At 52.9% G+C, this 22668-nt stretch overlaps 1 protein-coding gene and 1 long non-coding RNA gene across 3 annotated transcripts in view; one reads left to right on the forward strand and one right to left on the reverse strand.

Annotated features, from left to right (window-relative positions):
• The first annotated feature begins 887 nt into the window (after positions 1-887).
• LOC137853351 (uncharacterized) lies at positions 888-8944 on the forward strand. Its single transcript, XR_011094409.1, has 2 exons — positions 888-3265; positions 6266-8944. It is a non-coding gene; the product is annotated as an uncharacterized lncRNA (long non-coding RNA).
• The window catches only part of SERTAD2 (SERTA domain containing 2), a 78925-nt gene continuing 60892 nt past the window's right edge, over positions 4636-22668 (reverse strand). For both annotated transcript variants that reach the window (XM_068675611.1, XM_068675610.1), the window contains exon 2: positions 4636-9930. In XM_068675611.1, the coding sequence (XP_068531712.1) occupies positions 8976-9926 (951 nt within the window). In that variant the 5' untranslated portion in view covers positions 9927-9930 and the 3' untranslated portion in view covers positions 4636-8975. The remainder of the gene's footprint in view (positions 9931-22668) is intronic.

Here is a 22668-nt window from a genome sequence, read left to right on the forward strand (position 1 = left end):
GTGATCTGAGCAAACTTTTTGTCAAGGGCTGAAGTCAAAGCGAACCGTTTGTTTCAGCCAACCCTAAATGAATTATTTTTTTTTTTTCTCCCCCTAACTTTTTTTCAGAATCGCCAGCGAACCGAAAAATCAGTTATTCGCCCAGCTTTCTATACCATGTACCAACAGCAACCTCGGAGCACCCCGGTGACTGTTTACGGAGCGCAGCTGCCGCTGAGGCCCCCCTTTGGATGTGGGGGAATTATTGAGCTCTGAGGGTTGCGTGAGATGGGAAACCCTCAGTAAGCGCCTGGTTTTTCTCCCGTGGGTGAAGGAGGAGGCAGCGCTTTAGGAAACGTGTTTCTAACTTTCTCTTCTCGTTGCGTGGCAGGTATTAGCTCTGCTGGCTGCCCTGCAGGACCCGTGTTTGCAGAAGGCACACCAGAAGCTCTTTGGGGACGCCGGTGCGCTAGGAAAAGGCGGCGCGTCAGGAGCTGCGTGGACGGAGCGGGTCGCAGCTCAGCTGTGTTTCGAAAGATTGGCATAACAATCAAGAATAGATAAAGTCCTCAATTTCAGGGTTAACCACAGTCAGAAACCACACTTGAAAATGTGCTTTTCCTATGGTTACTCCGGGCGATAAATTGTATATAACGTGAAGCTATTGAAACAGATTGTTTTCACCCTTTTCGGCAGGGCGCGTTTTCCTCGTGTAGAAAGATGTCTGCAGGTGGCACAGGGCGTTCTGGAAGGACCAGGCCAGATGAACTGCTTTTACTGAAGCTGACAGGGGGGAAAAAACACAACCTTAGAGCAGTTCCTGCACAACAGAGACACCCAGGAACCAAAATTGTGCCTGGCACAGTCTGCGAGCCCTGGAGAGGAGGGAGTTGCACCAAAAGGTTGGTTGCTGCTGTTCATCAGCTTCAGTCTTTCTGCACCTCGGGGGAAGGCCTTCAGCGTTTAGAGCAGCACAACAAGTCCCACAAAACGAGCTCAGGGTGCTAAATACTCCTGAGGCTTTCCCTCCATACCGCTGTCCCACCCGGTGCGCACCGGGGTGCGTTTCCATGCCCAGCTGCAATGACAAACCCTTGCTGCATGCGAGCAGCAACCAGGATGTCTCTGGGTTCACCCTGGCTGCAGAGGGACATTTCTCCTTACTGTTCGTATTTTTTTATCCCTGCCGTTGGAGCACTGACCCTGGCTTAGGTCGAGGTGTGTAGAGTCAGAGCCACGCAGAGTCGCTACCCCTGTGGAGCAGCCCGCAGGCTGTAGACAGGTCGGTTTTTCCTCTCCAAGGACACATCAGTTCAGCAAGTCCTGCTCCCCTTGTGCCCTCCTCCTCCCCTGCTCTCTGTCCCTTCACCCCCGGTGCCTTCACGCCCTGCAGGGACCTGTTTTTGAGGCTCCCTCGGGTCCGTGGGTGCCAGCTCCTGCCTGGAGGCAGCAGCTGCTGGGCGGCTGCGCCGGCAGGGAGGTCGCAGCGGGAGCACGGGGCGTGGGAGGGGAGGCAGGAATAAGATCCTGGCAGCGAGCTGGGACTTGCTGCCTCTCCGAGCTCATCCCCAGGGCCACGCCAGAGAGCCGTCCCTCCTGCCTGGCACGTTTCTCTCCCTTTCTCCCCCACCCCTGTGCCTGGGATTACACAGTCCTGGGGTGGCTCTACTCTTGGGTGTGGGACTTGAAACTGGTCGAACCAACCCCCAGCAGGTGATTCACTGGACGTGCTCTGGCCTCTGCTTTGTTCCCGCAGAGTCTGTCAGCAGCTGGTGATTTTTTTCACCTCCTGCCAGAGCTGTTGCTCGCATCTGAGATGTCCAAAAGAGCAGACTCCGCTCATCCCCTGCCTCCCTGCCCCGGTGCTTCCCTTTTTCTCTGCAAGGTGTGGTGGCGCTGTACCACGGGCTTCATCTTCGCATGGTTTGAAAGCCTCGGGGTGCAGGAGAGCAGCTCCTGGTTGTGGAGGTAACCCCAGAAGGGGTTTGAGGTCCTGGAGCTGGGGTGCTAACGCCCACATCTCCCTGGATGGAAGCTCCGTGGTTGGTACCAAGCCTTGCTGCCAGAGCTGGGTTATCTCAGGGCTGCTGTGTGTTTGCAGGGAATTGCTGCTTCCATCTGTGTGCATCTCTGGGGACGTGGATCTGGGTCCAAACCCTGCTCTTGCTTTCACCCCGTAAAGGCTGAGGCCTGGCAGCTCGGCTCCCCTGACCTCCCCCAAGCCCTGGCACAGCCCCAAGCCGTGTCCTTGCAGCCTCCTTCGCAGGAGTTCGTGCCCTGCTTTGCCCGGGGGAAAGGAAGATGTTCTCCTGCGTGCACAGCAGAAGCAGCCTCCTCGTGTGGGCTGATGCCACCGCCCTCCCCAGCGAGCCCTGGCAGCCTCCAGCAGCCTCCTCCTGCCTCGCTCCCAGCCCCGCCGAGGGCTGTGCTTAAAAACGGCCGCCTGGGAACGGGCATTGTCCTCCAGCGAACTTCTAGGGTGTCGTGGCATTGATTATTTTTCCTCCCCTAATAAATGCAGGGCTTGGCTCCGGCACAAAATCCATCCCATCCCCGCTCACGCCGGCAAGGGAGAGGTGAAGGCAGCGGCGGCTGATGGCCAAGCTGCCGAGCGGAGAGAAGCGAGGGGAGGAGCACGGGGAGGGGAGGCAGCCCGGGGAGTGTGGGGGGAGAGGAAACACCAGGGGGGAAATGGTCAGGGGAGAGCAGCCTGAGGTGGACAGAGCAGGACCGTGGTGGCAGGGGAGAATGGAAGGAAAACCTCGCAGAAAGGGGCGATCTGGAAGCTGTTCTTTCTGCCGCAATTCGTGATGCGCCTTCCCCTGGCAGAAGCTGCAGACTGGAGGTGTCTGGGGAGGAATCGGCGGGGTTTTGGGGCCATGTGAGTGCTGGGGCGAGGGAAGAAATCCTCGCTGCCTGTGACCCTGAGCACCCGGCGTACCCCAGCGCCAGTCCCCGAGGACGTGGTTTGGAAGTGGCCGCTGTGCCCAGCCCTCTGTGACCACAGCCTGGAGGTCGCACCGGTCTTTCCCCTCCCCAGCCACGCTGTTATTTGGAGCAGGGGGGAAAACCCATGCTCCTGCTGCCAGTTGCCAAGGCAGTTTCTTGAAAAAGGGAGAGGAGCAGGGAAGGAGGGAGCTGCCTGGAGAGGAGGCAGACGATGCGCACGAGGACGAGGTGGCGAGGAGCCCGCAACCACCAGCGATGGAGGCAGAGGAGCTCTCCAAAGCGCTGCCCATGGCTGAGGGTTTTTCCCCGGTGTCTTTTCCCATCTGTGGTTTCTCTGGTGAGTACGAGCTGCGCGTGGTCCAGGCTGTGCCGCAGGGCAGCACACGCTTCCCTCCAGGCCCGGGGTTAGAGGCAGGAGCGGTCTCCCTCCTGGTGCAACCCCCAGGAGCCTGCAGGGACACGGGGTCCTCCTGGTGCCGCACTGCTGAAGGCGTTTCTGCCCCCTGTGGTGCCTACTTGGGCGAGGCTCGTGGGAGCCTGGCTGCAGCTCTCTGATCTTCCAGTTATTTGGGCCCAGAGAGGGGCTCATTGCTGCCATCAGGGATCTGCGTGGGCTCACGGAGTTACCGAGCAGCTCCAGGCCATCGCTTTTGGAGGTTCAAACACAGCACAGGCCTATGAGGAGCCGCCGTGGTGGGTCCTCCGCCTGGAAACCCGGCTCCTGAGGCTCAGGCACGTGGGTGAAAGGACCTGAATGCGGCCAGCAGCCACCGTGTGTCTGTGTGCCAAACCCCGGTCCTGCTTTCTCCTGCGGGGAGTTCTGTAGGGCAGGTGGGAAACCACTCGGTAAGGAAGGGGTAAGGGGGGGGCTGCACGCAGCCCTGGTGTTTTGTGCCGGAGGCATCTCCTCGCTCTGCCTCGGGCGTGTTTCACCCCTTCGAGCGCAGTGCTTGCTGAGCAGGCAGAAATTCAATCCCCGGGCTGACTTTAATTCCTACACTTCTCCTTTCTGTGCGCTTCACGTGCTCTGTGTCCCCGCAGCCATTTGTCCCCGAGCAGCAGCTGGTGCGCAGCGCGGTGGCTGCGTGCGCCCCGTGCTGCTGCTGCTGGCGGCCGCCCCGGTAACGCGAGCCAGCTCGCTGCAGTGGAGCCGCTACGCGCGGCACGTCGGGCCGGGGGAAACTCGGCTGCTTTTCTGTCTGGTTTTGGTTCTCTGTGCTGTCCAAAATGGAGCAGCGACGTTTCCCGTGGGTGGTGGAGGCCACGCGGTGCGTGCAGCGGGGGCGGGTGGGGGGTGACTCACTCGCTGCGCCCTGGGGCCAGCCCCAACCCTGCTCCTGGGCTGCGCTCGCTGCCTCCTGGCCTCAAAACGCCTGAGCCAAAGCCAGGGCCAGGCCTCCCCGCTGCCGCTGCTGCTGCTGCCCCTGGAACCAAACACCAGCACCTGCGGGGGGAAGAGGGCACCGCTGGTGAAGAAGCACTGCACGAAGGTATTGGATGCTTCCTGATGGGGTTTAATGCTCTGAACAGAAGTGCGTTCCGTGCACTAAAAGGGTCCCGGCCCTGCTCCCTCGCTGCACAGTCACACACGGTGACTTTTGTCCAGTCCTGAAAGAGGGCACGGGGCCGGTCCCACCCGTGTTCCCATCACCTCCCCTCTCCCCCACGCCCTGCCCTGTCCGCAGAGGGAAAGAAAGAAGCCAGAACTTATTTTAATCGTTTATTGTATAATATAAAACTACAAAAGTAAGACTGCTCATTTCCATGTACATTTGTCCAATTGGTTTTGATTACAGCCCATACCTACATGTGAATACAGTAATCTGGTTTCAGATGTATATGTCTGTAATATTGCATAGAAAAGGCACAGCTCTAAGGTCTGTGGGAGGGGGAAGGGGAAATACAGCCTTTTTTCTTTTTTTTTTCTTTTTTTTTTTTCTTTTTTTGACAATAACAAGCCCTGTTCAAACAACCATGCACTGAACATGTCACACTATTTACACCTTTTCCGGAATCTCGGCCTTTACAGGCGCTAGTATGGATTACGCTCAGAACTAGATCGGAGTTGAGGTTGGGATTTTTGTCTGCAATTTGTATTTTTAAAGAGGTTCCAGAACTTGCATTAGGCTTATTTTCAGGAAAAGAAAAAGTGCTTAAAAAGAACTAATTTCTTGAAAAATGTTCAGTCTCGTTAATTAATAGAAGCACTGAAAGCAACTTGCACAGAAGCAGGATATTGAAACCTGAGGGGTGGGGGAAAAACAAAACAACCAAATAAACCCTGTAACAACAACGCAAAGTTCACAATACGCCGGAGTCGATTAAACCGTTTGTCAGACAGGACCCATTACAATTTACTCAATTTAATTGTGATAAAAGTGTAAACTTTGGATTCATAACATTGGTTTGAAACAATCCAGGCTATAACCACGCAGCAGTGAGGGGAGGGGAAAAAAAAAAAAAAAAAAAAAACACACGTTACCTCTCGCAAAGTCCAAATTTATTCTTACAGTGATTGCTTCAGCCAGTGGCTTCACGGTCTTCTCTCGGTGGCTGCAAGGAAGGTGCCGGGTTGATGCTTTTACGCTGCTCAGCCGCAGTTTCTTGCCCCGTCCCACGGGGGCTGGCTGGGGACCGGTGCTGCTGGAGCCCTGAACTGGGACCAGTCCGCCAGGACGGGCTGGCTGGGGCGCAGCACTGCGGGCAGCTGGGCTCGGCCTACTGCCTTCGCTGTCCTTACCTCAAGGCAAGAGGCTCGGCTGCGTCTCCTGGGGCTGGAGGGAAGGTCCCGCAGCCGCCGTCACCCAGCGGGGAGGTGCTGAACCCCTGTGAATGTCTCCGGACCAGCAGGCTGGAGGTGACTGCGCTCGCTGCTGGCTCCCCTCGCAGACCGAGAGGCTGACAGGGTAGGAGGCTGGCCGGGACTGGTTTTGAACATAAAACTGTCCCCCACCCCGACCCCTTTTGCATATTTCAAACAACCAGACCCATATTAGAAAAAGAGCGGTGGTGGGGGGGAAAAAAATGTCATGTGAACCATGCATATCCTGACTGGAACGCAATTCATTTTCTCTGAATCTGGCTCCCATACCCTTTTTCATACAGATTTACATTCCTACAAGAGAATACATTCCTACCATACATTCTGTACATGTTACAATCCAGATGTTGTTAGCTTCACAATAAAATAAATATATTTACAGAAGGAAAAAAAAAAAAAGAATAAATAATTTATGAAAAACAAAAAAAAAAATCACTTCAAATCCAAAGCTCTTTTATTCTGCTCCCATCTTGTCACTTCATTGCACATTAATGTCGAAATCCATCCCTGGTGTAGGTCTCGGAGAAGCCCCGTGCGTGGCTGCGGTGAGGACCCTGGGGCGAGCGGCACCGCTGAGCCCTCCCCTCCGTCCCTCTGTGGCTTTTCGTGGCTGCCAGCAGGACCAGAGCCTCTCCCTAGCCCCGTGTCAGCTGCTGGTGTCCCAGCAGATCGCCGCCAGGCCCCTGTGGCAGGGCCTGTGCTTCAGCACCAAGGGCACACAGACGTCTTCTGAGTGGGAAATGGACTTAAGAGCTCGCCTCGTCCCTCCTGCGGCTACACCACCTGCACCCAGCCACCTCTGTCGAAGCGTGGCTCCAGAAATGGCATTTACGTGGACTTTTGCCTAACATGCGGTAGTTGTTTGACTGCATAAATAACCCTCCCCTCCAAAAAATACAAAAATAAAAAGGGCAGCTCCAGCTATCGGTGTCTAACCATGGCAATGCAAGCGCTGACCAAGTTACCGTGTGAAATCGCCTGCGGGTTTGTGCAAGCAGACCCCGTGCCGCACGGCCGATGTTTTCCCAGTTTCTCCAGTTAGAAGCGGTGCAGAACCCGGTGGGGCTGCTTCCCTACAGGCCACCACGTGCGGGGTGGGGGGGATCCCCAGCCCTGGGCCCTGAGCTGTGCTCAGTCTGAGGGGTTTCTGTTGGAAGGGATAACTTATTTTTTTTAGCCCGTGTAAGGAAATGACTGCAGCGCCATCAGCATCGCTGAGTTTGGCTTGGAAAAGAAAGCAAACCCACCCCCAGCCCTGGTGTCCCCCAGCCCCACGCTCACCCTGGCGGAGGAGCCGGGCTCCAGAAGCGTTTCGTAATTGTACGCGGCGCGTTTCGTTCCAATTAGGAGTTCCTTCATTGCAAAATGCGTTTGCTTTTATACTCTGTCTGTGTGCATATCTATGTCATATCTACCTATCTATACACTAATAAATATATATGGCCTGTTTTAAAGTGCCAATTTATAAAAAGCTGCCTCCTTCCGAGGCAGACAAGACCCAATTTCATCCATGACAAGAAGGGAGCAGAATTGACTGAATATTGCCAAATGACGTAAAACATAATTTAAAATTTCTTAAATAAATATAAAAGTTATTCCTAAAGAAGCCATAGGCATGTCAACAATATAGGTTGTAACCGGCGCTCAACAGCTAAAGTACCATTGAAAAACTAAAATGCCATAGCAACTTCAGCAATAGGCATGATACATTGCAAACGTTTTGTTTTTAAATTAAATGTACACCACAAGGAACTTAAAAAATGCTATTGGTGCAGTAATGAGAAGACTTCTCGGGTGTTACGGGGAAGGGGACCATGCATAGAAAGCTGTGTCTGTATATTCGTTGTAAAACAGGTCTATAAAGTGTAAAGCAGGTAACGCAGTTGATACAAGAAACCAACCCTATACGAGATGCCAAGTGATGTAACGCGACTGGCTCCAGTTTCGACAGCAATGGATATTAAAGCAAGTCCATCCAGTGCAGGTAAGAGATGAGCTTCACTGCAGTAATACTGAAGTTGCCTTTTTCAGCACTTAGCACAGTGAGGTGGGGCGAGGGGAGGAGAAATGCTCCAAGAAAGGGCGCGGGGACGCGGCGACGCCGGTCTTCTGCCCGCCGGTCAGGACGGTGGCCGCGGGAGGGCTGCTCCTGGCGAGCAGCAGGCGTGGGCCCCCTCGAAATTGCTCCCGGGGCTGCCACCGCGTTCAGCTCCTCCGGGCTGGAGTTCCACAACTGCTTCCTGCCGGCTGCTTCGCGTACGTGTTGGAGAAGGACATGGCTCTGAGTTTCGGGAATCACAGTAGTGCGCAGTGGGTACAGCAGGGAGCAAACACTTGTGAAACTCCCACAGGAGCAGCTCCCAGCCCTTTCTTAAAGCACTTTTTTTTGTTTTTGTTTGTTTGTTTGTTTGTTTGCATTCAGGGAAACCAACTGCAGGCTTATTTGATCCAATTTTCTCTTTGCACCATACACATATAAAACATTACAACTCTGTATAAAAGTACAAGTGGTTCTTGTACATCTGAATTATGCAGGAACTATGTGAGCAAATCCTATCAAAATAGCTATTTTTTGTGTGTATAAACAGCATTTGTTTTTAGAAAAAACAATATCATAAACTGCAGAATCTGTACAAAAATATAAAATAAATTTGGGCAGCAGTTTCTAAACAGCCATGTAAATGCAACACTTAAAGAGGAGCAGGTTAATGCCTCCAAAAGGCTGAATTGCTAAGTCAACCTATACAGGGCTAAAATGGTATTGAGATTATCTAAATAATAAATTTTTTTACCTCTTGCAATAAAACTTATAGAAAAAATAGACAAATATGCACATGCAATTTACAGCTTTCCCAAACATAATCCTTGTGCTTAGCTTTTACAATTTTTTTTTTTTTTTGTAATAACATAACATTGTCTACAATACATATTCTTTCGTATACCAGGATATTCGGTCTTCCTTGAGGAACCACTTTAAAAAAAATACATTAGAAGTGGTCATACATGGATGAAGGCACTCCAACTCTGCTTGAAGCAAAAACTAGTGTGATCCTTTTCTTTTCAAAAAAGGCAAGCAAGGACGCATGCACAGTGCTGTGAATCGGGGGCGGGAGGGACTATGGAAATACTACCAAGTGTATATACTGGTACTTAAAATTAAAATAAAATTAAAAAAAAAAAAAAAAAGAAGAAGAAGAGAGAGAGAGAGTTGCTATATTTCTATATTTTAAGACCCAACAAGCACCTCCATGATGTGATCCAGTTCTGTGAGGTCCATTTTGAAAGGCTGATTTGGAGTTACTGGCTGACTGCTGTATGGCGCGAGCGTTTTTAGGAGCTCATCTGCTGAGACGGGAGCCATTTTGGAGGCAGCCCCCGTGGCAGACGTGCAGGGGTCAAAATCATACATGGACGTGTCAATGTCAGCGAACAGAATGTCATCCAGGGTCAAGTCTGTGAGGAAACCTGTGGAAGTCGTGATCTCGAAGTTGCCGGGCAGCGAGTCCATGAGTTTGGATTCGGCCGCTCTGCTCTCCGCGACGCCCTCGGGCTTTTGCGCGCTGGACTCGCTGGGGTGGGCTTTGGAGTCGGCGGCAGCTGCGTCGGCTGCTACTGCTACTGCCTCTGCGGAGGTAGGTGCGGGACAAAGCTCCTCGATTTCGTCCAAGGCTGAGGAGAAGCTGTCCTTGACTGGTTGGAGAGCAGGAGGTGGTAGTTTCGTCGGACCATCGTGCTGGACAGCCGGGGAAGTGCAAAAAGTGTCGTCCTCGAGCAACGAGGCCGGGGTGAGGCAAGACTCCAGGGGCGTAGTGCTTACGAAGTCAGTGGGGAGCAGGGGCTGGGAGGCGAGATGGCTGAACGCCGGCTGGGCCTCGCGGAAGTTGTCGCTGAGAGGGTCGGTGGGCTGCGAAGCCGTCACAAACACGGGCCTCAAGCTGCCTTCTTGTTTGAGTTCTTCCTGGATTCGCCTCAACATGTTGTTAATTAAAACTGTCTTTTGCAAGCTCGGCTCGGTTAATGGCCTGTGGTTATAAAGTTTCATAAGGGAAATGTTGAAGATAGTCTGACGCTGTAAGGTGTAAGACACCTTAGAGGGACCGTCAGTAGGAGACACCACTTTGCCTTCCAACCCATCTTCATGCTCGTCAAACTTCCGCTTTCCTCCTTTCCCCAACATATATCTGCAAGGAAGCAGAAGGCACCGATGAAGCCAGCAAAGCTCAAAGCTCTTTGCTCCCCCAGCCCCCTCCCTGGCCACCCCATCCCCTCCTCGCTTACCCCACAGCACATTTCCCTCGGGCACGTGCTGAGCGTACGGCCCCTCCTATCCGCACCGATGGACAAGCTCCAGATCCTGCGTAAAGCTCTCAAATTCTGAGCTTCCTGGCCAATGCAGTGCCGGGGCTGGGAATACAAACCTAGCACGCCAAGGTTCTTACAACAGATTTCCCTTTTTTATTTGAAAGCACGTTTACGGAGGGAAGGGGAGCGAGGCTCAGCAATCCTGTACCGACAGAAACCTTCACGGCGAAGCCTGGAGTGTCAGCGCGGCCCTGACCTGGTGGGTTTATTTAAATGATTGCATATGGACTGAACTACTGGAGCAGGAAATGCAGTTCTTACACTCGTCTCATCTCAGAATTAGATGAATTACAGACAAAGAAGCCCCGCCAGGTCATTTAGCCTGATGGCCAGGATAATTCTCTGCAGGACATTCTGCTGCCGCAGCGGGGGGGCTCGACTCCCGCTAGCGACGGGCCCTGGCTTTGGGGACGCTTTTGGGGACAGGGCCACCAGAGAGCCTTAAAGGCTGTCCCCAGGCGGGCACCACCTGCCTGCAGCACCAGCAGCCTCTGCCACCTCTGGCAAGGCTTTCGGCGTGCGAGGCAGCTCCCTCGCCACGCACAGGGCTCTGGATGACCCATTCGTCTCTGCTTCACCCGAACCAGACCGCGCTCCTCGCCCAGGACTACCTCCATGTCAAGTTTCCTTTGAGGCTTGCTGAGAACAAAAGAACGCCGCAGGGCTTTTTAAGAGAACAAAAATCAGCATAAGTGCATGCGCTTGTCTCCTGGTCAGAGAGCAGATTTTGAAGGTAACCAAGGCAATTTTACCACATCTCCCCAGCATCGCAAGTCATCGCTGAGCTAGCGGTAAGTAGGGCACTTCAATCCTCGCTGCCGTCTCTTCCAGGATGTTTCAGAGCGCCGAGAAAAGCCTGCAAAGGCTCCTCTACGCAGCCCAGCCCCAGCCTCGTTTTGTCCCCGTTATTTTTGTCACCTAAAGCTCCCCCCAGACGCAAAGGAACAAAGGCACCGCCGTGCTGCCACGGGCACAACACCTCACGTTGTGCCTTGAGCAGGGAGGGCTGGAGGGCCAGGAGCCCTCTGCCCTGTGCCCCCATCTATCTTTGGGGAGCAGCCAGGGCTGGGTTTGCCAAAATACCAGCGGCTGCGGGGTCAGCAAGCGTGGTGCCCACGCCAGCACCTCCTTGGAGGCTTACAGGACAGCAAGTTCCCTCCAGCTCTCTCCCTCACGACCTGCATGGAATGAAGTTGCAAGAAATGTAAGTAGAAACCCATTTTTAACCCCAAATGACTTCTCCCGTACGCAGCTGGCTCCTGGCTATGGTGCAGGAGGCAAAACTCTCCTTCCTTATTTGAGTCCAGTCCCCAGCTCCCTGCATGGGATCCCTGCCTGCGAAAGGACTGTGCCAGGCAGGTCCCAGACAATCCGATGGCTGGACGCTGGTGGCAGACAGACTCAGGGCGTGCAAATGCCCCCAGGAACGCCTGCGAAACATTCAGAAGCAAAGAGCCCTCACGATGTCGTCGGGGTTTTGATAAAAGAAAAAAAAGAAAAAAGAAAAAAAAAAAGCAATGAGGTTCAGAAGGCATTTGCTGGATGTTAAATCCCAAATCAGATTGGGTGAAGTGAGCCTTTTCTGGTTAAAAATAAGTCCCAAATCCAGATCATTTTCTAGCATATTATGCAATTAAAAAAAGAAAGGCGGGGGGGGGGAGGGAGGGAGCTAAGAGGAGCTGAGGAACGGGCAGGCTGCGATCCAAGCGCCTTGGCCAGCTCCCAGCGATCCCCGCGCCTGGAATCTCGGGTGAGCAAAACCTCTGAAATTTCGCACTGCCGCCGAGCTCTGGTTTTTCTCTGCTCCCTGGTGTCGCTTCCATGGGCTACTCCAGAGCCGCGCACGTGGGTTCAGGGTGCTGGTGGGGCTAAATGTTGAAGACCGACAGGCATTTCCTTCGACTTTGAGCACCGACAGCGAGAAGGGGAGCTCGAGGCCAGCAGGAATCGAAAATCCTACCTGAGTTCAGCGCATGCTAAAGAAGCTGTGGGTTAGGAGGAGAGCGAGCAGCTTTCCGCCCCTTCCGACTCTCTCCTCCCCCTGAAAAAAGACAGACTCTGTCCTAAAGACATACCAGCGCTCCTTCCGCAGTGCTCTATTTAAAGCAGAAATTTGTAAATGGCTCGGGGACTAGGAGAGTTTTGAAGTTTGTCAGGCTCTGCGAGGAATGTAGAAAAATACTGGCCGCACAAAGCCAACCTTTCTCCCCGTGATAAAGGCAACACCGCTGGGGTGGCTGTGCTCAGCTCCCCGCGCTTGGTTATTAATTATTATTGTCAGGGGACGTCGGCACGGGTTTCTAATGAACCCGATTGGGCTGGTTCCTCTCATCTGCATCCGAGATCGAGGTGCTGGTAGCTGGACATTTTCTAGGCTGGGCAGTAAGAGCTATGGGATCATCGTTAGTAAGCACCATGATAAGCTGGCTGCGTCGTTTTCCAGGAAGCACAGAAATGATTCAAGGTTTCCTGTAGGTATGACTGTCAAGCTTTCACATCTCACTCGATCTTCATGCAGCTCGGTTCAGAGCCGGTCCTTTTAAAGGACAAAACAGATCAGGAAACTCATCACAATTTCTCCTCTGAGCTTCTCAGCGCAGCTTTCAGTTTTCTTTTCCCCAGAAATGCTCTCTGAAAGCATTTAACTGTTAAAGCCACAAAGCAGGGCTGCAGCCTAAGCTGCTCCCCAAACAGGGAGCTGGAATCAACACCGCAAGACTCCCAGCTTTGCAGAGTTTTATTTTATCTCCTTCTCCTCTGATATGCAAACGGGAACTGTAAAAACATTTTCCTCCAGTTTCCATAAATCACCTCACTCGTTCTAAGCCAGGAGGCGGCATCTTTTAGGACCAGCTGATACAGAGGGTAAAAGCACACGTGCCTGCAAGCCTTCCTCGGCATCTCCCTAAACCAAACGTGTTGTTTCTGACCGCCACGGCTGAAGACAAGGCTGCCTGCCTGTTCTGTACCCTTCACACCATCTCCTCCAACCAGCAGCTTCACGCCTACATTAGCGAGATCAGCTTTGCACGTCTCAAGGTAGCGAACAGCACGAGGCCAAACTGCAAGCTCGAACATCTCAAAGATGGAGACGCCAATCTTCCAGATCTGGTGGGGCAAAGCTTAGCAGGGGATGCGATCTGCTCGCACCCTCCGAAACAGACGGGAAGCAGCCCGAGGGGTCGTGCCCACGGCGGGGTTTTCGTGCGTCTGTTTTGGCCGAGAGGTGATCCCGGCCAGACGAGGCTCTGCCGCGCTTCCAGCGGGCTGCCAGCAGCTGTCATTCTGCGTCCAGGCGCTGGAGTCGGGACGGGATGTCGCTTTGTTGTTGTTGTTTTAATAAGGGGTGTTGCAGGGGTTTGGTATGCAAGTTAGTTTTCAGCGTTACTTAGGTACGTGGGATTAGAGAGTTGAAGGAAGGCTGTGGAAAAACTGAATTTATCCGGGCAAAGGGGGGGGTGGGGAGTTACGCGGAGATTTCCCCCGCTATTCCCCACCCGTTGGCTCCAAAGCTGGAAGACCCGGACCCAAAAGCTGAAGCATTGTTGTTGAGAAGGCTTCAGCTTGCTTTTTTGCCCATTTAGGGTGATTGCACGCGCCTCAGCGCCAGAGAAATGCTAGCATTGTTTGGGAGTTGGCTTCTCTTAATTGAAAAACAAAAGTAATATATATTTTTTTCATTTGCATGTCATTTAGCCTCCTTTTATTGGTGCTGCATGCTCTTCAGCCGGAGCTGGGGAAAAAAAAATAAATGCAGTTGGGGCTGAGCAGAAGAGATAATCAGCCCGGAGCGGGTGGTGCTCTGGAGTCAACCATAATCGATTACACACAAAAAGCTTGTGCAATGCCTGGCTGGGTCTGAGCCTACTCAGCGACGAGTCCTTCGCTCTGCAGAGGGGAGGGAGAGGCATGTGCCTAGCGTGAGAGTGCTGCACGCATCAATTGTGCGTACGGTGCTGCACCTCGTCACTGCCGGGCTGTTTCAGGGACACAAAAAGTCCCTGAAACTGCACAGAAAGTCGAGGAGGTGCACACTCAACTCCCAAATCCAAGTTTCCCAAATCTCAGGTAGAGATGAACCTCACCAGGGCTTCTCGGAGGCTCTCCCCAGTACCTCACGCAAGCGCTGTCTCGCTGCTGGAACACGAAACGTTATTTTCCTCTCCTCCATCCCTCCTCGCTCCTCATCCTGGAGGGCTGCGTTGGCTGTATCCTGGCCCAACGGTAGTCAATGAGTGTTTTGTTACTGCCTTCAGCAGGATGGGGAGTTGGCACCGATAGCTGCAGGACCAAAATAAAAAGGTCTTTTGTGCCAACTGGGTTCAACTGGCAAGGCGAGGGCCAGGTCCTCCGAGCTACAAGATGCACGTGCCGCCGGGTCCAGCCCGAGGGACCACCTGAGCTGACAACCAGAGCGGGGGCATCCTCCTCCCGGCGCCTTTCCAGAGCTGGAAAGGAAGGGAAAGAGCAGAGGGGGACGCCACTGGAAGTCTGGCAGCCCCTCCCAGCCTCGCTGAAGCCAGCGGAGCAAGCCCGGGTGTTGAGGTTTAACAGCAGGGCTGGAGCGAGCCCTCGGAGAGGTGAGGGCCATGAGAACCAGCCCTCCTCGGAGCTTTCATCTGTTGACCCCGGGGTCTTCAAACCCTGGCATGGCAGCATCCCTGGGAGGCAAAGCAGCTCGTACCACGCAGTAACGCACGGCTACGTTCAATGCGCTGCAGCTGGCTCGCAGTTCGTACACTGACAGGGCTGGGGGTTTCTTTCTTTTTCCTTTTTTTTTTTTTTTTTTGCAAGGCTGCTCCTCAGGATCTGCTGCAGATTTTACTCGTTCAAGTTTAATGCGTCCATGCTGCCTGGCAAGAGGGAGGGCTCCTGACAAGCGCTGCTGGGTAAGAATTTGGTTTTAATGGCAGAGAGCAGCAAAAAACAAAAAGCCCAACACCAGACGTGGGGCCGGGGAGCAGAACTGTGCTGGGCTTTCTGTCCTCTCCAGAACCATGCCCTCCTATTTACAAGGTTTGTTTTCCCTGACACTTGCACTTCACCTTAATGCTGGCTGCTTTTTTGTTTTGCCTTTTTTTTTTTAAAAAAAAAAGGAGAAAGAAAAAAAAAGCGAGGTTTAATAAGCACTTACAAAACCCTCCTTTAGAGCTCTATCAAAAAATTGGCCTCCTGGGTAGCTCTGTGCTTCCAGAGAGCACAGGGAATTGTTTTTTTTTTTCTGTTTGCAAGCCTTCACTGCGAGGCTGTCGTCGCCAGCAGCAACCGTAAGCGGCAGGTATTTCGCACGCACTTTTTTAGGGGCTGACTTTTCTCACCTCCTGCAGCGGATGGGTGCACCTCGGCTGCCGTGGAAGCTGTGGAGAGGCGGGCAGAGCTGCTCAGTGCTCAGGCTGGAAGCACCCCAAGGGCAAATTTGGCGAGCGAGGCAGCTCCTGCTGTCGGCACCCACTGCTGAAGGCTGTGGCAGGTAGCAGGGGGAGTGAGAGTGGTCTTTTCCAGCTCGGGCTAGTGTCGAAATAAGAAGGGAAGCCACAGGAGGTGACTTTCAGAGGCTGATCTAAGGATTTAGCTCAGGTCGGCGCGAGGAAACCTCCTGGTAGAGGGGCGAGGAGAAGTTCCCATGGGGTTTGGTGTTGGTGCCCGCAGCCTGAAGCCCCCCGTCCCTGCGGAGCAGCAAGTAAGGTGAAGCCTCCCCTAGCAAATCAGCGAGGCAATTATAAAGGCAGTCAATAGCCTAACGCCAGCCAACGTGTTCCAGCGATATTTTGAAACTGTAATCTGATCCTACTGTTTCCATCCTCGTGCCTTGCCTGCTCTCCCTTGTTGCATACTGTACTATTTGAGGCCCAGAGGGCAAAGCAAGCTCTTGCTGTTTGTTAATGATCAGAAACTGCGTTTCGAGCGAGAGCTCTCCGCGCGCCGCCCACACGACTTTCTTGATAGTTTCTTCAACTCGCAGCCCGCCGAAGCCCCATTAGAAGGCTGTGCGAAAAACAAAAGGCAGCAAAAACAACCAGAAACGCCACTTCGGCACTCCGCTTCTGTCTCCGGTTTCCAGCTCCTTTTCTACCAGGCTAAAAAAAGGCAAAGCCGCAGTCGAAGGCAATCTCCGACTCTGCAGTGTGTTAAGTCTTGCAGGAAACATATGCTCCTATTAAATTGGAAACAGTTTCTAATGCTGTCAGTTTGCTAAATGTAAGGCGCTCCCTTGGAAGAAGCGGAGCAGTTTTAATGTTTTTGACTAACTGCACACACCAAACAGAGTACGTCTGATAAAGCCGGAATGGGCTCCAATAAATATAGCTTGGGATAAATTACTGCCTCATTAAGTAATTGTTTGGGAAAAGCAGAGCAGGTTTTCTAGATTATAGCCGTGTTATTAAGGGTGTTTATAATATTAGGAATTCTATCGGGGTAGCAGACCTTAATACAAGTTTAAATCAGACGAGCACTTGTTAGCTCGTTAAGCCATTAAAAACTACCCTGGCAGAACGAGGAGGTGAACAAGACTGCACAGGTTGGGCGCTGCGGAGGAAGGGGGCGGCCAGGCAAGAGCCCCGAGTACCAGCAGCTCCTGTCAGCGCAGGGGAGGAGAGGGCATAGCTGGAGAGCGCGCCGAGGCCAGAAAACGTTGAGTCAAACCGGGCTTTATTCGTGTACAGGAAGGCAGCCGCGTTTACTGGAACAAGAGCAGGTTTGGATTGCCCGGCAGCAGCGATTTCTCTCTGAAAAGGTCTCAGAGTGGCAATTCTCACGTGTTCGGCCTCGCACGCAGCCTCCCCTCAGCATCCTCACGGCGGCGCCCACCAGGTGCCACAAAGACCCCGGCCTGCCCTTTTTTGGTCTCGTCCCGAACTGGAAACTTCACCGAACGCCCTCCCCAGGGCTGCTAACACCATCTCACCACCAACACCAGCTTCGACGCAGACCTCGGTGGGTGACTGCCGCTAGTGGCTGCGGCGCTCGGGGTGGTCACGGGGCGAAGCCGCCTTCTCCTCGCGCCATATCCACACAGACCCCTCTTTATAACCTCCCCCAGCACAGCTGCACGCACCATCTACTTAACCCAGTGCCCGTGCCACCATGCAGGGACACCGAGGAGCCTCCTCGCCGGGCACGGGCTGTGCCGAGGCTCCCCCCGTGCTTCGAAGAGCCACCCCGATGAGCCGGGCCAAGGTTATTCTCCAATTCAGCCTCCACGTGGCGGCATGAAGGAAGCTGCCAGGCCTGCCAAGCGTGAATCAAATTATACCGCGCTGCGTGCACGCGGCCCGGGACGGCTCTGCTGCCAGTAGCCAAAGCTCAAGGAGTAGGATCTGCGTTACGCACCTGGGCACCGGCAGCAGGAAACCGGAGCTGCAGGAAATAAAACCGGGCGCTGCACTAGGCCAGCTCCTCGGACTTTACTACGCGATTAGCTGATGATTCAGGAGACTCTGCTTGCTGTCACCTGAAAAACACGCGAGGGCTTCTACGCACAAGTCTCCCCGGGAGCAGCCAGGCTGCTCTGCCTGCTCCGCGCTGCTGTTTCTTTGCTGGCACCCGGGGCCTCCTCGCCCAGCAGCCGCCAGCCCTGCCAGGGGGAGCAGGGCACGAGGAGGGCTCTGTGCGGGGAGGAGCAGGGCCAGCATCTCTTCCAGCAGTGGAGCAGCAGCAATTAAGGTGGCCGTGTAGCGCTTCGGGGCCCAATTGGGCCGAGAGCCGACCGCCTGCCTTTTCTTCCCACTTCAGAGCCCGCAGGCACCGGCAGAGCGAAAAGCACTGGCTGAGAGGAGGCTCCTTGCTTGGAAATTGCGTTCGAGACGATCTGAAAGGGGCTGGTGCAGCCACAAGAAAGTGCCTGCTCAAATGCCACGCCTGCAACGCCAAGATGCTACTGGTCAGTCTCTACGGGAGGGTGACGAAACAGCAGGGCCGGCTGTACATCCTTCCTCCCTCCCAACAATAGATCGGGGCAGCGCGGCGTTTCAGCGCACAAGACGTCTCGACAGGCACGTGCATGTCACGATCGGGCTGATATTTTTAGTGTATGCAGGGACCAAGCTCTACGGGATGTGTGCGATTCCTATAAAGGTTAATGAGAGCGGTGTGTGCACCCAAGAGGGACCAGACCCCTTCGTGGGTAATAAGAGAGAGTTTTTCCTCGCGTCTTTATAATGACTTGGTAAGAGCCCTTGCTTGCGAGAGGATCGCAGCGCCTTCTCCCCAAAGATAGCTTGTTTTTCCCCCTCCTTGCAGACCCTTAATAAACACTTGGGGGAAAAAAAAATACCCACACTGCTGTGGAAAGAACTGAATGGTTTGCCAAAAAGTAGGTTATTGCTCTGAAAACAGTGCTGAATAAATTATCACAGTCAAACTGAAAAGCAGCAAACTGAGGGGGGGGGGGAAGGGAGGGGAAGAGAAAAAACTCCAAAGAAACGTATACAGCAAAATGCAAAACACATCCCAGCAATGACAAGTCATTTTAGTTTCTGGCCTGCAGGTTTTATTTGTTAACCAGTTTCTTGCTATTGAAAGTTAAAAGAGGAGAAAAACAAAGATTGTAACAGAAGGCATTTCCCTGGCACTTTTTAAAGGAGTTACGCTGCACATGGGTTGTTTTCAACATCTTCACTTAAATAAAATGAACACAGCCCTGCAAACAAGAAAAGCCTGTGAGAAAAGCACCCGCCCGCCCTCAGGTTTCTTTTAGGGACGTGGAAAAGCTGCGAGGCATTTCTCCACCAGCAAGACCCCCCCCCCCCCAAAAAAAAAAGTAGTTAAAGTTTGACATGAGAGTTTGCCGAGATGGTGTTAAGTGATGTTAGGCAACACGATGACTGCTGGCCTCTCAGCCCGCTGCACTGCAGCTCTCACATCTGTAGAAACACAGCGTGTGCTTCCCCGGCCAGCGAAGGAGCCTTCGGAGAGCTGATAAAGGGAACTTTGGCCAGCCTTGAGCTACTCTCAGCGATTACCAGCCACGAGTCGGAGAGGAAAGAGATTTAATTTTTCCCAGCACCTGTTTGATTGCACAATAAAACTACTCCAGCGAAGCAGTCCCCTTTGAAATCGTCACCGTACGGTCCACGTAAATTTTATGTGTAGTGGTTTAAACATTCTCAAATAAACCACTTTGACTTATACAGGGACACCCCTTTAACAGCATATTTTAGCAATTCAATACGTACTCTGAAGCTCGCTCACTGCAGGTCAATTAACGTGGAACAAAAACTCGATCAGAAAGTAAGTCCCTGGGAATTAGGAGGGGAAAATACAGACGGAGAAGAGACCGGGAAACTGAAACTAAACCTCCTAAACCTCATTTTGTTTTCAGTCAGACACAAGCCATTCACCTCACCCAGGACGTTGTTACGCTAGTTTTCCCCACAATTAAACAAAAAGCAAAAACAAACGAAAAGAAAAGGGGAGAAAAAAAAAAAAAAAGAGCCAGCAAGCCTTCTGACAGCACATATGTCCAATGTACGTTCCGCTGACAGCCCCGAGAAGCACGGCAGCAACAGGAAGCTTTCTGCTGTATGCTACATGCATACAGAAAATATGATCTCACTTCTCACTCGCGAGGCGTTTGTGTAATACTTCAGTTAGGGGAGGAAAGGGGAAGGGTTGCTTCGGTGGCCGGCTTTGCCAAACAGATGGAGAGGGAGGGGAGGAGAGCCTAGGCCGTGTGCTCCGTCACCGGAGGGTAACCTAAGCGAGTCACGGCCCCCCTGGGACAGCTGGCACCGAAGTCACCCCGGTCAAAACCCCTCCGACGGCAGCACAGCGCAATAAAGTGTAAGTCACTCCTCCTGCACGGGGCCAGGCGGCAACAAATCATGCTCCCAGAAAAGGCACCAACGGAGAGGGCTCCCTCACGAGCTCACGTACAGAGATAAGGAAGCAGAAGGTTACCACTAGCCGTAAAAACGCCGCGGTTTGCGCACGAACGCCGGGCTCCTATCTTGATGAAGCGTGTATTTTAAAAATATGCAAATCCTATGCACGCACGTGTACCTGCTAACCACTTCTTCCAAGGGTGAAAGGCTGCCTGTAAAAACACATGAAAAGGAAAGGGTTTGTGGAGGCACCGGAAGATGACGGCGTATTTCTGAATTAGGTTTTCAAACTTCGTTTTGCAGCTACCTGAAGTTAAGACAAAGCTGCCTGTAGGCATCTGAAACTAGTCAGACCTGCTGTAGCAGTTGCGCACAGTCTGCTTCAAATATGCCCTCCACGCTCCTTCCAACCTCCACCCCAACATATATCCGCATAGTTTGCCTCCGACCATGGGTGGTTCTTTCTATAGCGCAGCTCGCTCAGCCTTGCTGCCTGCCTGGCACGCCAGGAGCTTGTCAGAGGCTGATGGTGCAGGCCTCGGTACCAAAAAGCTTGGCAACTGTGAAAGGAGGAGTCGGTAATTGTCACGTTTCCACCGAAGGCTCAAACAGCACGAGGGGTTCTGGGGAGGTCGAAGATCTGGGATCAAGAGAGTTGTTTGTTTTTTTCATTAGAGATCATCTGAGCAAGTTTTCGGGCGAGTTTAGATCTTTCCACCAAGTCAGGGTTCCTTTGAAAAAGGAACTTCTTTCTTCTGCTACTTCCATATACCGCCCAGTGTTAAAAATAACATTGAAGAAAACAACCCACTTTTGCACTTTTCTCTTTTGTAACACACTAGAACACAACTTTATTCAAACTTGCCTGGGAGCAGGAGCTGCCAGATGAAATCAAATACATCTTACTGGTGCGAAAGCAAGGGAAACAAGCTTTGGCTCCCAGTAATTACTCGGACTGAGATTCGTGTCATTCAATGCCACTTAAAACTCAATTCCGATGTGTTATTAATGAGAAGTTCCTCGTTAAGCCCACTGCTCATCAAAACACCGACCAGGTCATACAGACTGGGAACCTGGGGCGTTGTAGGGCAACCCTACAGTTATGTGCCATGCAGGGCAGAGGACTGAATCCGGCCCCATGTTTGGGCAAGTGATGGCTCGAACTCGCACACGCAGGACACTGAGCACGGCTGTGACACACAGCAGCACCTTGGCCCCTCTGATGTGGCGGTGGCCACTGTCTCGCTTGCCCCAGCTGAGGCCTGGTCCCAGCAAAGCGAGGTGTGAAAGGCTCAAACTTGCTTTCTGGTGGCTTTTGGGCTCTGTAAGTCTTTTCCTCGCTCCTCACTAGGACTTCACACCTTTCCTGAAGCCCATCTGCGCCGTACCCTCCCGCTGCGCTGTGCCCCCAGAGACGGTCCCGGCTCTCCCTCACGAACGCCCCTCGAAGCAACTCTTCCCCGGCCAGGAATTCCCCTTCGAGCTGGAGGAATCTCCCAGCTGCTCGAGCATGGAGCCTTCACGGCTCCTCCCGGTCGCTCTGCGATGACACAGAGCATCTGACACGCTCGGCCAGGCCCACGGCGCCGCACGGTTTCTGTTCTGCACGGTGACACACCGCCTGGTCCCCGCCTGGGTAGCAGCGAGGGCACGGAGCCCGCTGCGCTCGGTGCGGCACCAAGGCGGGACGGGACGAGCAGCCTTATTTCTTCCACGCAGCCGCTGCGCTCTCCCAGCCACATGTTTGCTTTGAACTTTGTTTTTGCTCGACTTCAGCGCACCCAACGGCAAAGTTAGCGCCGCGTTTACAGGGCTGCCTTTCCCCGCTTGCGTTGAACAGTCAGCATTGTTATTTTATTTCTTTTTTTTTTTTGAGTGTTTGCGCTGGTAATGCTGAACAAACCGAAAAACCTGCAGCCTCCGCTACAGCAAACACAAAAATTGACTTTGTTTATAGAAGAATTAAAGAACTAACACGTGTTGGAGGGTCCCTTTCCACTTACAGAAAGCAGGCACTTCTTCATGACAGCACAGCTTTTCTGACTGGCAGGAGCTTGGACACAAAACAAGCGGCAGAAAACGTGCAACGCTGGGCCCCCGGAGAAAGTCGGCACTGTTCTGGGATTGGCAAATTCGACTTCCTTCAAACCATTAATTAGCAAGAGCTTCATCCACACTCCAGGCCCGTGCGCACTGCCAACCTGCTTCCATTTAAACTGGACCTTGCTCCCTCCTTGGGCACACTCGTGATCTTTGGACTCAGTAGCTGAGCGCTGCCGTTTCTGGCACTGATTTGTGCGTGTGCGCCTGCTCCGGCGCTGCTGCAACTGGAGCTGCCTCCTCCTGCGCCGCTCGCACGTAGGGAGCTGGCTCGGAAGAAGGTGTATCCCTGCAATCCAGACCTTATAAAAAGTAGATTACCAGAAAACTACTTACACTTTCAGAGCGCTGCCTTCTCCCCGCCTGACAGATTACACTTTAAGATGTTACATAAAAGCAAAAATAGTCACAAGTATTTTGGATCACCTGTCTGGCGTTAGCGCTCTCGGAGATGAACTGTGCCAGGAGTGTTTTACATCAGCGTGAAAAAAGTCAGAGTTCCTGAAAGGATTTTTTTTTTTTTCCCCTATGAATTATTTATTGGAAAAATAAAAGCAGCTTGTGTAAATGATGGCAAAATCCTTCAAACTAGATACCGCATAAGATCTGCTGTACTTCACGGAAGCTAAAAAA

Source organism: Anas acuta, chromosome 3 (genome assembly GCF_963932015.1).
Source record: "Anas acuta chromosome 3, bAnaAcu1.1, whole genome shotgun sequence".
NCBI lineage: Eukaryota > Metazoa > Chordata > Aves > Anseriformes > Anatidae > Anas > Anas acuta.